At 41.4% G+C, this 13,128-nt stretch overlaps 1 protein-coding gene across 1 annotated transcript in view; it reads right to left on the bottom strand.

The window, feature by feature from the left end:
- Positions 1 to 13,128, bottom strand: part of tmem117 (transmembrane protein 117) — a 54,174-nt gene that overhangs the window by 5,425 nt on the left and 35,621 nt on the right. The window contains exons 4-7 of the mRNA XM_013909543.1: positions 10,464 to 10,563; positions 5,130 to 5,227; positions 3,331 to 3,508; positions 825 to 894 (exon numbers count right to left, since the gene is read on the bottom strand). Of these exons, the coding sequence (XP_013764997.1) occupies positions 825 to 894; positions 3,331 to 3,508; positions 5,130 to 5,227; positions 10,464 to 10,563 (446 nt within the window). The remainder of the gene's footprint in view (positions 1 to 824; positions 895 to 3,330; positions 3,509 to 5,129; positions 5,228 to 10,463; positions 10,564 to 13,128) is intronic.

Raw genomic sequence — 13,128 nt, 5'->3', positions numbered from 1 at the left:
AAAGTCGGATTTGATGCGCTTTCGCCTGCAGTGTGAACGTAGCCCAAGAAACCAGTTTGAAATGATTCATGTGTTACCCTGGTGGAGGCAGCCATCAGATGGGTACACTGTGATCATGAAGGGGTGGATATGGTCAGCAACAATACAGCTAGGCTTTGGCATATAAATGATGCTCAACTGGAACTAAGGGGCTCAGTCCATCCATCCATCCATCTTCTACCACTTATCTAGGTTAAGGTCAAGGGGGCAAGCCCAGACTTCCTACCTCTTCCAGCTCACCTGGGTGGACACCAGGTTGTTCCCAAGCCAGCCAAGACATAATCTCTCCAGCAAATTCAGAGACCTCCTCCCAGTTGGAGCCTGAAACACCTTGCCTTTGAGGTGTCCAGGAGGCATCAGATGCCCAAACCCCCTCGGCTGGCTCCTTTCCCTCCTTGAATTATCAGGGAGTCCTAAAACTCCTTGATAATTCAAGGAGGTGGTTTGTATGTTTCAGTGATCCCAGGAGCTTTTATGTCAGAGGAAATTTTTCCCTGCTAAGGTCTCCTAGATACAAGGCAAGAAGACATTTAGGATCGCCTCTATCCTAATGCTGAAGAATCAGGACCAGGCAATATTTTTCCAATTTTAGTGAGCCTGTGTGAACTGCAGCCTCAGTTTCCTGTTCTTAGCTGACGGGATTGGCTCCTGATCCAGTTTTCTGCTGCTAGAGACCGTCTGCTTGAAGAGCATATTGTGCATTCAAAGAGGCTCTTCTGCTCCTCTTGGTCATAACTAGTGGTTATTTGAATTACTGTTGCCTTCCTGACAGTTCAGAGCATTACATTCCATGTAAACCCTAGAGATGATTGTGGGAAAATCCCAGTAGATCACCAATTTGCAGGCCACCACCATCTGGAACAAACAGCCACACAACATTCAAAGTCTTTTAAAATCCCCTTTCTTCCCCATTTTGATGGGCTTCTGCCAACCTTTGAACAAGTGTCCCTAATGAAGTGGGCAGTGAGCAAAAATTTGCTTTTGTTATCAAAAAATTAAAGATCAAGTGATTTTTTTAAAAGTAAAATCTAACCTAACAGTGAATACAGAGCCTTAAATTGTTACTGTCTGCTGTTCTGCTGCTGGAGACGATTCCTACTGTATGTCCGTGTTACGACACCATTTTAAAATGTATTTAAATATTTCTGTAATGAGTTACTTAAGATTATGAAAAGCATGGCATTAAAATGATTATAAACACAGATGAAACTAATGAAAGTCACACAGAGAGACAGAGAGAGGAAAATGTTATGAAACAGTTTCTTTCTGCTGAGCTGACTTAATCATTTTGCAAATTAGCTTTTGTCATCACTATTAGAGGGGAAAAAAAACAAGGCACACATAATTTCAGATTAGCTCCATTTCCATTTGATTCTGTTATTTGCACAGAGCTTCTTGCTCTGCGCGAAATTAACACATCTGAATTCACTACGTCCTCATGTGATCCAAGGTCTCCTGTGCCAATATCTATGAACAGAACAGCAAAACAATTTGACGAGAGCCCCTTGGATATTAATTAAGTCCTCCACTTTGCTTCCGTAGCTGCTGTATCGGTTGCCGTAGCACTTGCAGGCATGGCATTTAAACATTCCTACCACAAAATAATGAGTCTCTACAACAAATACAGGTAGAGTAAACTGGCAGGGTGTATCAACATCTTTCACATATGTAAATATGTATATACAGAAATCTGACATTTGGTTGCCAAAGAAAACCCAAAACAGCAAAAAGCCACAATTATATAAAAAAATACTAATAATAAAAAAAGAAGATAAAACCCTGCTCAGAGGCAAATCCAGACAGGTCATTAATTGGAGCATTAATTAGCATGAGAACAAAATCACCCATCTTTTCTCATGGAGGCGTGAGATTAACTATGGCACAGATCCAGGATAGAGGCGAATGAAGCTGTTGGGAGGGCTGCGGCGGATGAATTTTTATTGACCGAAGGAATGTAGTGACGGCCGCCGGTGCGAGAGCCCTGTAACGGCACAAGCTAACTTGACCCATAAATAATTGCAGTAAATGTGCTTGCTGTACACCTCGCAGAAAATGAGCGGAGGCCTGTCGTAAACAAATCACTGCGAGCCGGGAATGATAAACAGCCAAGTTACAGTGAGTGAGCGTGAGCGAGAGAGTCGAGGGTCCAGAAACGGAGATGTCAAACACATCGTCCGGGAGTCGGTCAAGGAAGGCGAAAAAGCTGGCCTCAGCGAGACGCGAGGATGTTTGGGAGGAAACGCTTGCACAGTGTAAGATCAGCTACTGCTTTAAATCTGCATAATCACAATAATTGTGAGGAAAAGACCACAGCGTGAAGTAATTACTGGCTTGAGCAGCAAAAAGCCCTTCTTAAAATAATGAACTGTTTCAATAAATAAGTCTAGAAATCACTTTTAGTGTTACTGTTGTTCTAATACACAATACCAAGGGAATAATAATGGCGTCGGTGCCAGGATTCTGTGGAGTGAGGTATTTATAACACTGAAAAATGTCCTCCCATACATTTGCTGGCTCCTTATAATTACCATAATAAACAGAGTGGAAATATATGTTTAGGGGATACCAGATATTGGTATTGTAGGACGTCTTCTAATACCTGCTAACGAGCTCCAGCGAAATATGTTCATTAAACATTGGGAGGCGCTTTGCTGAATTAGGCTCAAGAAGCTCTGAGCAAATAGATGATTGGCCTGTGGTTCAGGCGCATGGTTAGCAGTGTGGGGGAAAACAAAAATCTCACAATCTTTCTCCTAAGCACACACTATGTGTTTTTGGGGTTTTTTTTCCCCCAGACAAGCACATTTGCATATTCATGAGTGACTGACACAGGCTTTATTGATGTTCACTCTCCTGTGAGAGAGAGAAGACATTGGGTTGGGGGCGGTGGGGGAAGTGGGGACTCCAATCTTGTGAGTCATCATTAAACAAAATAAACTTGTCTCCAGGCTCATAGGGAGGTCTGGGAAACATGATGAAGACGGTAAAAGAGATTTTTTTTTAAGTCAATTTATATTTAACACCACACCACACCTCTCTGTTTGTATCTTCGTATATAAACAGATATACGTGTGTTTGTGTGTAAGTTTGTGTCCGTGCCAGCTGAGAGGGATCAACCGCCCTCGCACTGCTTTGTGCCGCAGTGCCCCATTGATGAATAGGAAGGAAAAAGGGGGAGGCAGAGGACCTGGCAAGGTAGGTAATAGAGTAAGCCAAGAGACATCCCAGCTTGCTACTCTTTCTTTCTTTCTTTCTTTCTTTTTCTTTCTTTCTCTCCCCCCTTAAATTGGCCCCATGGGGCTGATCTACCTGCATAACAATGAGAAGGTCAAAGACCAAGATGAAGGAAGCTAGGAAGGCTCTGGAGACCTCATCACTGGGCAGGAAGCCTCGGTTCAGGTTGTCCCAGCTGATCCAGTCGGTACTGATGACCAGAACCACTACTGATGTCAGAGAGATGAGTACTGTCCTGCAGCACAGGAGAGAAGAGGAGCATGATAACAAGCATTAAACTTGAGAAAAAAAAAGAACATCTAAATATTTTTTCTAAATTTCAGCCTAGATAGGTGCACAGTTAGCATCACATATCTCAGAACACAAACAACAGGTACGACAGCTACAAGAGAAGATCAATCTCGCACTGTTCGGTCTCTCTTTATGGACTCAATAATGCATTGAACCACACTCTTTTACCAAGATTTGACAAATCGCGTGAGTTTCCAGGAAGATGAATGTGCATAGACAATAACTGTGTCTGTTTGTGGATGCAGAGACAATGTAATTCAAAACTCTACTGCATACATATTTCCATGCATTTACATATTTAACATGAGCCAAAATATCACTTACCTAGAGAGGGCTTTTTGGGTTTTTTTGCATTCTTTAACACTTCCCGCATTTCGTTCATGTCACACTGGGATTACTCTGCATTCAGTGTTCACTGAAAAATTTCTCAGCCATGTGAAGAGAGGCAATGTGACTTAGTATTATTCTCCACTGTGTATTTTGTCTCAATGTCACCCAGCGATTATTGTGCAGTTGTGTGCATTCTCACACCACACATCGGTTGGCTGCATTGCAGATAGTGACTGCCAGCTCATATCCCATTTCAGCTGTTTGAGAGATAAATTTTGAGGGGTTTTATTATTCCACAAGAGGCATTCCCTTCCCTCAGCACGGACGACTTTTGGCGCTGTCCTTTACAATTTGCAACGGCCCTTCAGCACATATTGACAAGACATATCCAGCGACGCATTTATCAATCACATTTCAAGCGCTGAATTTCAAACGATAGCTCATCAAATCTGGCATTGATTGTGACACGGAGAGCTGAGGCATCCATCAATATAATGAAGGGCTGCAGAAAAGTCGCCGAACAGTTCGTCCGCCTGCATTCTAATTGCAGGTGAATCAATTCGGCGAAAAGGAAATGTTAAAACGCTGCGGCCAAATTCGCTTTGAAGTTTAAGATGTCTCGAGCTCTCTGTGTTCCTATTAACTAGATGTCAGACCTGTTTCAGTTTTTTTCACTTTTTTACAATGACCCCGAGATGAACCGCTGCAGAAGCTTTTACGTGACATATCTGAATGACACGCTATGTCAAACTATCTGACAGCACCAAAGGACTTTTGTGAATGAATGCCGCTGGGACCGTGCAGCGGTGGTGTAGTGCATCTAAACAGGGAGTGGTTCTACTTGTCTGCTGAGTAAAGTGCGCATCAGACATGGTTTACAGCATTTGTTTAGCACTTATTTCAGGGTCACAGCTTGTGGTATGAGTAAGTAAAAGCCGGGGCTATGGTTTGCCTGGAGACCTCGCTGTGTCCATTGATTTTCAGCCTGTTCTTCTAATTAAAGGTGCTGACACCGAGTGAGGGATGATTAACATGGCTATTGACTGTGTGTAACCCTGCAACGCGCTGAACAGATCACATAACACGCACACATGCATGTACACACTCCTATAGAGCATTACAGGAAGACGTAGTACAATTCAAAGCTTGAGGAAATATTGATATCTTATGTGCATGCAGGTAAAGAAAAGCACAGTCTAACAGACATTCTATTTCAGTGTAAGAAAATGACATACCAGAAGAGGACGATCCTGTTGTTGCCTTGTTTCCAGAACCTTCTGGCAGCTTTGCCCCAGTCTGGGTAGTGCTGATCCTGGAGCATCATGTCTGTCACCTGTAGAAAGTAAAATAATGTAATAGTTCTCTGTGTGGGTTGGGGGAGAGTTGTTACCCTAACTGAGGAAGTTCAAGTGTCTTGAAATCTAGTTCACAAGTTACGGGCAGGCGATGCATGAGATTGACCTGTAGATTGGCCCACTGCCCGCAGTAATGCAGGCACTCGGCCCTGTTTTCACCGCTGCGGTGAAAACAGGGCTGAGCCAGAAGCTTTTGATTCACCAGTCCATCTACATTCCTACCCTCACACCAACTCTGGATGGTGACCAGAGGAACAAGGTCACGGATAAAAGTGACATAAATTTCCTCTGTAAAATGGCTCAGCTCAGGTTTACAGTGAGAATATCAGAGCAGAATCACTGCTCCTTTGCATCAAAAGGAAGCAGCTGAAGTGGTGTGGGCATCTCATCAGGATCATTCATGAATGCCTCCCTTTGGAGGAGATGCCGGGACAGAACTGTGTGTCTCATCTAGCCTTTGAGTGCCTCTGGGTCCTCTAGGATTAAAATGGCAAACACAATGATGTCAGGATTAAAATACTTAGGCTTCTGCCACTGCAACCCAACTTCTGATAAGCAGAAGAAACTGTCTGAATGGAGTTAGTGAGCAAACTGTCAAAAAAGTTACTGCATCCATCCATCTTCTTCCGCTTATCTGGATCATGGGGGCCTCCATCTAAGCAAAGAAGCCCACACCTCCCTCTCCACAGCCACCTATTCCAGCTCATCCAGAAGGACACTGGGGCATTCCCAAAGCCAGGTCTACCAGAGAGCAGGCCCATGTTGTTTCTTCAGACTACATCTGGCTGAGCCCTGTCGACTAAGACCGAACCACCAGGTGCTCTAACTGTGCCCCTCCCTAAGGCTGGCTCCGTGGTTGGGCCCTGGTAACCCTGCCCCAGGCAGGGTAGTCATTTCCCATAGGTTCTCTTCAGAGGAGCATGAATAGATACAGCAAATGAAACCCAAGTGTTAATTGAAAATTTCAGAGGAGGATTGTAAAGATTTTTATATTTTTTTGTTGATGAAGGCAGGCTACCTGTTTCCCTAATGATTTGGGCTAACCACCTTCTAGATGTAGCTACATATGTAATGTACTAGAAAGCCATAAAAGTAATATGAATCATTTCAAAGTCAAAGGGAAACTTTGACTATGTCGTCTAAATTTTTGGGTGGTACATAAATCTCTTATATCTTATTAGTGTTTTTGAAAAATATTTCTTTAGCAATCATAGATGTGTACACGTCAATATGACTCAAAAAGTGTGCTATATAAATGCCAGTCCATTTAGATAATGTTCAAGTGTTGCCATATTACGTGTGCAAACATTCTCAACAAACAATAAGAAACAAAGTATTAGCATTTCTTACTTAAAAGTTTCCATCTAGTGGAAATCATAATCAAACCATCTGGTTTATCAGGACATTTCAATTATACATATGCTAACTACTGTATATGCTAAACAAATAACAATGCTGCATGCTGCTCCAGAGTTACAAACTTACAGTGAAGGACATAATTCTGCCTCCTAAATATACATGTATGTGTGTACATGACTCTGTGCCCATAAATCTATGTTATTTGCAGACACTCCTTAACTCAACTCGTCATGTGTATAAAGAATCAATTTGTTCCTTTCCAACCTTTCCACCACCATGGGCAAGAGCAAAGAGCTGTCAAAGGACATCAGGGACAAGACTGTAGACCTGCACGAGGCTGGAATGAGCTACAAGACCATCGGCAAGAGGTTTTGTGAGAAGGTGACAACGGTTGGTTTGATTATTTAGAAATGAAAGATAGTGATTGATGGAACACCATCAATCGCCCTCAGTCTGGAGTTCCATGCAAGATCTTGCATTATGGGGTGAGAATGATCCTTAAAAAGGTGGTGGATCATCTCAAAACCACACAGGAGGAGCTTGTTAATAATCTGAAGGCAGTTAGCGGTTACACAGTCACCAAGAAGACTGTTGCTAACACAACACTGTGATGGATTGACATCTCGCAGTGCCTGAAAGGTCCCCCTGTTCAAGAAGGCACATGTGCAGGCCTGTCTTAAGTTTGCAGAACATTCAAACAATGCAGAGAAGGTTTGGGAGAAAGTCCTATGGTCAGATGAAACCTAATTTGCTCTATCAACTTGACCTGCTGTATTTGGAGAAAGAGAAATGCCAAGTATGACCCAAAGATTACCATCCCCACCATCAAACACAGGGGAGGACCATTATGCTTTGGGCTGACTTCATGTCATGTACCATAAAAACTTTGACAAGAACCTCCTTCCCTCAGCCAGAACACTGAGGATGTCAATGTGTCTTCCAGCATGACAATGACCTAAAACATACCACCCGGGCAACAAATGAGACTAAAGAAGAACCACATTAAAGTCATTGAGTGGCCTAACCATTCTCCACTCCTCAATAGAAAATCTATGGAGGGAGATTTGGGTTGCCAAGCAGCAGCCAAGAAACCGAAAGGATTTAGAGAGTTTCTGCAAAGAGGAGTGAGTCTAAATTCCTCCTAAGATGAGCGTCAACCTTGTGACCAACTACAGAAAGTATCTTACTCCTCTGCTACCAAAAATGGTTTCTCAACTAAGTACTAAGTCATGGAAGGAATCAAACACTTATTTCACTCAGTGACGAGCAAATCAGTGTATAACTTTTCTGTAATGGATTTTTTTCCTAGATTTTTGGTTAATATTCTCTCTTAATTAAAATGAAAGCACCATAAAAATTAAAAAGAAATAATAACTGTGCAAACTTACAAATTTGGCAGCTGATTAAATGCTTATTTCCCTAAACTGTATGACATGTTACTCTACAGGTATACAGTTTTGAATACTGAACAGATATAAAGTTGTGAATACTGAATGATTCATACTGAATAGCATTCCATTGTTGATTTACCACTAATGACTATGTGATTACCTTGAAACATACTCGCTTCTTTCAGTATTAATGTTGTGCTTCCAACAGCTAGGGAAATTGTTTTTACGCTGTCATCCTTAATGTCATTAAAAGTCAATTACGGGAGATCTTCTTTGCACGGCTGCAGAGTTGTGTCAGAAAGCATAGTGTCTAAAGAAATTCCTCTATATTCTTTATGTGGAGCTGCTGCAGAGGCAAGGTCAATTCGTCAATAAAGCACCTCACTGCAGATAGTGTGTTGGAGAAAGAATCTGTATCAGGGAATCGATGAGATGTTTCTGGCTTTGCACCATTTCAAAAACAGACACTTCCTGTTCACTCAACCAGTAAAGCTATACTGTAAATCTGCTATGCAGAGGAGACACAGAGGTCATCTTCAAAGTGCCTCATTGAATTAATCAAATGTAAAAAAGAAAAAAAAAAGAAAAACTTGGAGGGATTTTGGAATCAGCACTTTGTCTTGGCCTACCTCTGCCTCCCTGATTCACCTTCTCACTCGCTTCCTCCCCTGGCTCCCTTCTGACCACACTTTTACATTTCCCTTTCCCCTTCACCTCTGTTTCTTACCGACTACCTCCCTCCTCCTTTGCCTCCTTTTCTGTCTCTCCTTCCACCCGCTCTCTTTCTCTGCAGTATGTACTGTAGAATACTAATGTGACCGGTGAGAGAGCTTGTCAAGTTGTCTCAGCTGTGTGGATGCTGGTGTCAAAGCCCGCACTCCTCCCACCACAGGTAGTCCTGTCCCGCTGGAGCTCTCCTCCTCTTTTTATTTTGATAAATGAACAGAGGTAGGTTTCTTCTACAACACACTCTGTCCCTCCCTGTGCACCTATTGTTTCCTCTGACCCTCCTTACATCAGTCGCATGTTCCTCTGAGGGTTTGATAGCAGACTGAACTAGATTAGTGTGGAAAGCTGCATTGTAAGTGTGTGCCTTGATATGGCTGAGAGGATACACCTGACCTAGAAATTAGATTTTGGTACGTGAAGAATGGCTTCATTTGTATCTTGACCTGGTTGTAAACATGATTTATTAAATTATTATGATATGAACACAGCTAAAAGTAACCATGCTTGCAGCCATGCAAGGCTTATCAGATTTAATTTTTTTTTTTTAAACACTCATTGGGTCAAATACTTGGTCATCATTGCTGCTTAGAGGTTGCTGCTGTTAACCTTTTATTCTTAGCTCTGCACCGTCCGTCATTTGTCACAGATTTGTACAAAGTTTTAGGAAGGCTGAGTATTTAGGCTCACAATTTTTTTGTTATATTGACCAAACTTATAGTCTGGGAAGGTCTATCAGATATATGTTACTAGAATTTTGTTTGCCTTCTTCTAGGATATGAAAATGATTAAATGTTTCATATCAGATATGAGAGAAAAACATTTCACTTTTATAAAATTATCAAAACCTATAAGCATACTTAGTGGGTTAGTAATTCAGCATAGTGTATTTGAGCAGTGCATGACAGTCTATATTATATTAAATACTTGATGCTCATTGTTGCTGCTCAGCTAATTTATGAAGTTAGGGCTCTTTTTATTCTTAGCTCTGTACCATCAGGCAGTTGTCTCAGATACACTGTGTGGAGTGGATAAAATAAAAAAAACAAATAAAAAAACAAAACAAAACCCAAACAATTATTATTTCTGCAGTTTATGACGCCCACGATACAGGCTAAGGGTCATTAGCTTAAGTACATGCTAATGTGAAATTAAGTGCAAGCTAGTTAGCAAGCTAGCTATAAAGAGCAGCTACTCTAATGAAAAAGTTCTAAAATGTTACCAGGAAAACATTTCACAATATAATGCAGATGTTTTCACAAGAATCCCAAGTTTAGCAAGACAGAGTTTTTATTTCACTTTTTTTAATACTGACTTGCTTATGCGTTCGTCTATTAGATTTTTACTATTATTTTGCTATATTGCACTTTAATGAAGCAGGCTGAACTAACTGGTTTTCTCTTGATTAGATCTTTTTTGTATCAGGTATGAAAAAAGAGTCATAAAATTATCAAAAAGTATTAGTATTTTAGTTATTCAGCATTTCCAATTATATTTGAACATTTTCTTAAATAAAGCTGCTATTCTTTATTAAACTGTGATCTACTATGCGTTGAAAAAAATAAAGCTTAACACAATTTCATTTAACAAATCATGGTGTTAGCATGAATAAGAGGTTTATTTTCAATCATTTCAGTCATTGTGCTTTTCATAATGCAGGGTTAAAATTTGAAGGTCTGTCTTTCTTTTCATAAAAGCTGACTTATTTAATGTGGACACGGATGAGTTCAAATCTCACCATCCAGGCAGTGACAAAATCTCCCATCCATGTCCCCACAGCAGCAATCTTCATAAAACTCTCATTCCTGATGCCCATGTATTCTGTCACCATGTGAGGCCTGTAAGGAAAGAGAGCACCAGAGTGAAAAGAACATTAAAAAAAAAGTAGCATAAGGGTAATAAAGGCAAGCACAAAGGAAGGTGGCAAGAGGACTGACAAAAATGAGCCAAGAGGGGGAAAGAGATAAAATGGTCACTGGGCCTAAGTATCATGATGCTAGCTGTCAGAGTCAATCAATATCAATCTAATGCCGTGAAAACAATGAGTGATGGCTCTACCTTCCATAAAGCCCTTAGGATTGTAAACAATTTACACCAGCGCAATGGAATTTATGCAGTATCACTACTTTCATTTGGTCCCGCAGTGTTTGGCAAATTATCCATTTGTCTGGCAAATTTGCCTAGCTGAGTGAGCTCAGTTAACATGTGTGGCAGCACAGAAGCAAAACACATACTAGGCCAAGACACGCCATTAGAGAAGCAATCTCACATGCAATAGCATCTGATAAGAAATGACATGCTTTCTTTGGAGTCCTTGTTACACCTTCATTTCTGTACAGTAGGAGAAGATGAGAAGCTTTTGTTCAGTGCTGCAAACCCACCCACCAACCCAACATGCTCGCACACCACATCACTACATTTTCTCCAGGTAATGGCTCAGGGAGGCAGGAAAAGTGGGTCAGTCGCCTCGTATATGGGACTTGCAAGGGAGAGGAGGAGGAGAACAGAGGGGAGCGAGGAGGCCTGTTTGATCTCCTGGCAGGCAGTTGTCTTAGAAACTGAGCAGGTGGGCGCCCATCACCTCCCCCTGCAGCCTCCTCTCACCCCCGACAGGTCACACTCATGAATATAATAGATGGCAGTGGATAGGGCTCTGGCTGTGCTTTCAAGGGGTCGTATTTGAAGTCAATGGTTCAATTTCTATTTTTTTTCTCCAGTTATTTTCTGGCCACATTAAAACACCAATGAAAATATTTTCTATAGCGCTGAAGCTTCGGAAAAAGAAAAAGAAAAAATCTAGTAGTTTATTTCAGTGCATGTTTCGCCATAATGCTTCATTTTCATGTTCACTTTGTAAATGAGCTGTTGTCACACAAGTCGAATCAATCGGACAAAAAGCCGCAGAAGGCAAGCCATTCAAGATATTACGGGTAGGAATTAGTTTTAATTAAAGCTAATTGCTCATGCTTTTCATGCTATGGGAGTGCAGATCTAAAGCACAATAAAGGTTCATAGGCAATACAAAGCAATTATGATTAATTGTAGTGCACTAGGGACCCAAATGCCAACCGTTCTTAACTACCTGCTTACTCCAACTATGCATGACATATCCTTCCCTGGAACGAAGCAGCATAAATCATATGTCATCAATGCAGCATGCATTTAACGGATTTGACAGGATTTTATTGACGAAAATGTGCAGCATTGCAGGTGACGTATTGCTTCACTTAAGGCCGCAAATAAAACGGCCTTGATTGGAATGGCGATTTATATCTGCATTAAGTCGGTTAGACATTCAGTGGCTTGGCGCGGCTCCAGTTGCCAAGGAGATCCCATTGGGAGTCATTTACCCACAGCGAAATTCTAATCGATACTTCTGGAAATGCTGTCTGGCACCACATGGTAGGTTTTAAATCTAAAAAACTACCCTGCTGCCAACCCCTGCCCTTCTCACATATTTAATTGAGCAAATGTTACCCCTGCACTGAAGTAGGGTTTTTTTTCCCCTTTTCTTGCAGAGCACCTATGATGAGTTTGGGGACTCTTCGCACTGCATGATCAGAGGCAGAACTCTCTGACTTATTCATGCTGACTGAAAATTTAATGGCCTTTAGAGCCGGATGACCTAATGAGAGAATTCAGTGTAGTGGAACATCAGTACAGTAGCACCATGAATAATCAGCCCTAAAATGGCTCCCGTGGCTTAATCGCAGAGCCAGTTGCAATGTCAGTGCCAGCATGGCCGGCTCAGCCAGCTTTGACCCTCTGAGGAATGTTATCAGGTTTCCCACACTTGTTCAGACATAATATTCAAGGACATTTCAATGCCTTTCTATCAGTCTTGTCCCATCGCATGCAAGAAATTACAATTTTGTGCTACAGAGGTTAAAGACTTACAAAGTTTGAGGAGTTTGGGTGTTACCCCTGTTTGACATTAACCAGACCATTTCAACTGTTGCACTAGTGCTGCCATCTGCAAAATATTTCGTTCCCCCCCTTTGGTGCCAAGAAATCTCACTTTTTTTACTTCTTCAAGTCTCTAGAGATACGTTTCTGGGTTTAGCTGTCACTGTCACTCAAGTTCACATCACATTATTTATGTTCTATTACTTAGATTTTTACTTACTTTCCTTTTTAATTTATTTTTTTTTACACTGATAATTCAAATCAATTTGATTTATATAGCACCATTTCGTATCAACAAACACATCAAAGTGCTTTCTGTTGTAAGTTAAAGACCCCACAATAGTAGATAAGCAAATTATAAACCACAACAATCACATGACCCCGTATGATCAAAGACTTGGCAACTGTGGGAAGGAAAAACTACCTTTTAACAGGAAGAATCCTCCAGGACAGCGGTCCCCAACCCCCGGACCGGTTGTTGTCATGGTACCGGGCTG

Source organism: Pundamilia nyererei, unplaced genomic scaffold (assembly GCF_000239375.1).
Source record: "Pundamilia nyererei isolate P.nyererei 1_Seehausen unplaced genomic scaffold, PunNye1.0 scaffold00027, whole genome shotgun sequence".
Taxonomy (NCBI): domain Eukaryota; kingdom Metazoa; phylum Chordata; class Actinopteri; order Cichliformes; family Cichlidae; genus Pundamilia; species Pundamilia nyererei.
This window is presented reverse-complemented; position numbering and strand designations above follow the sequence as displayed.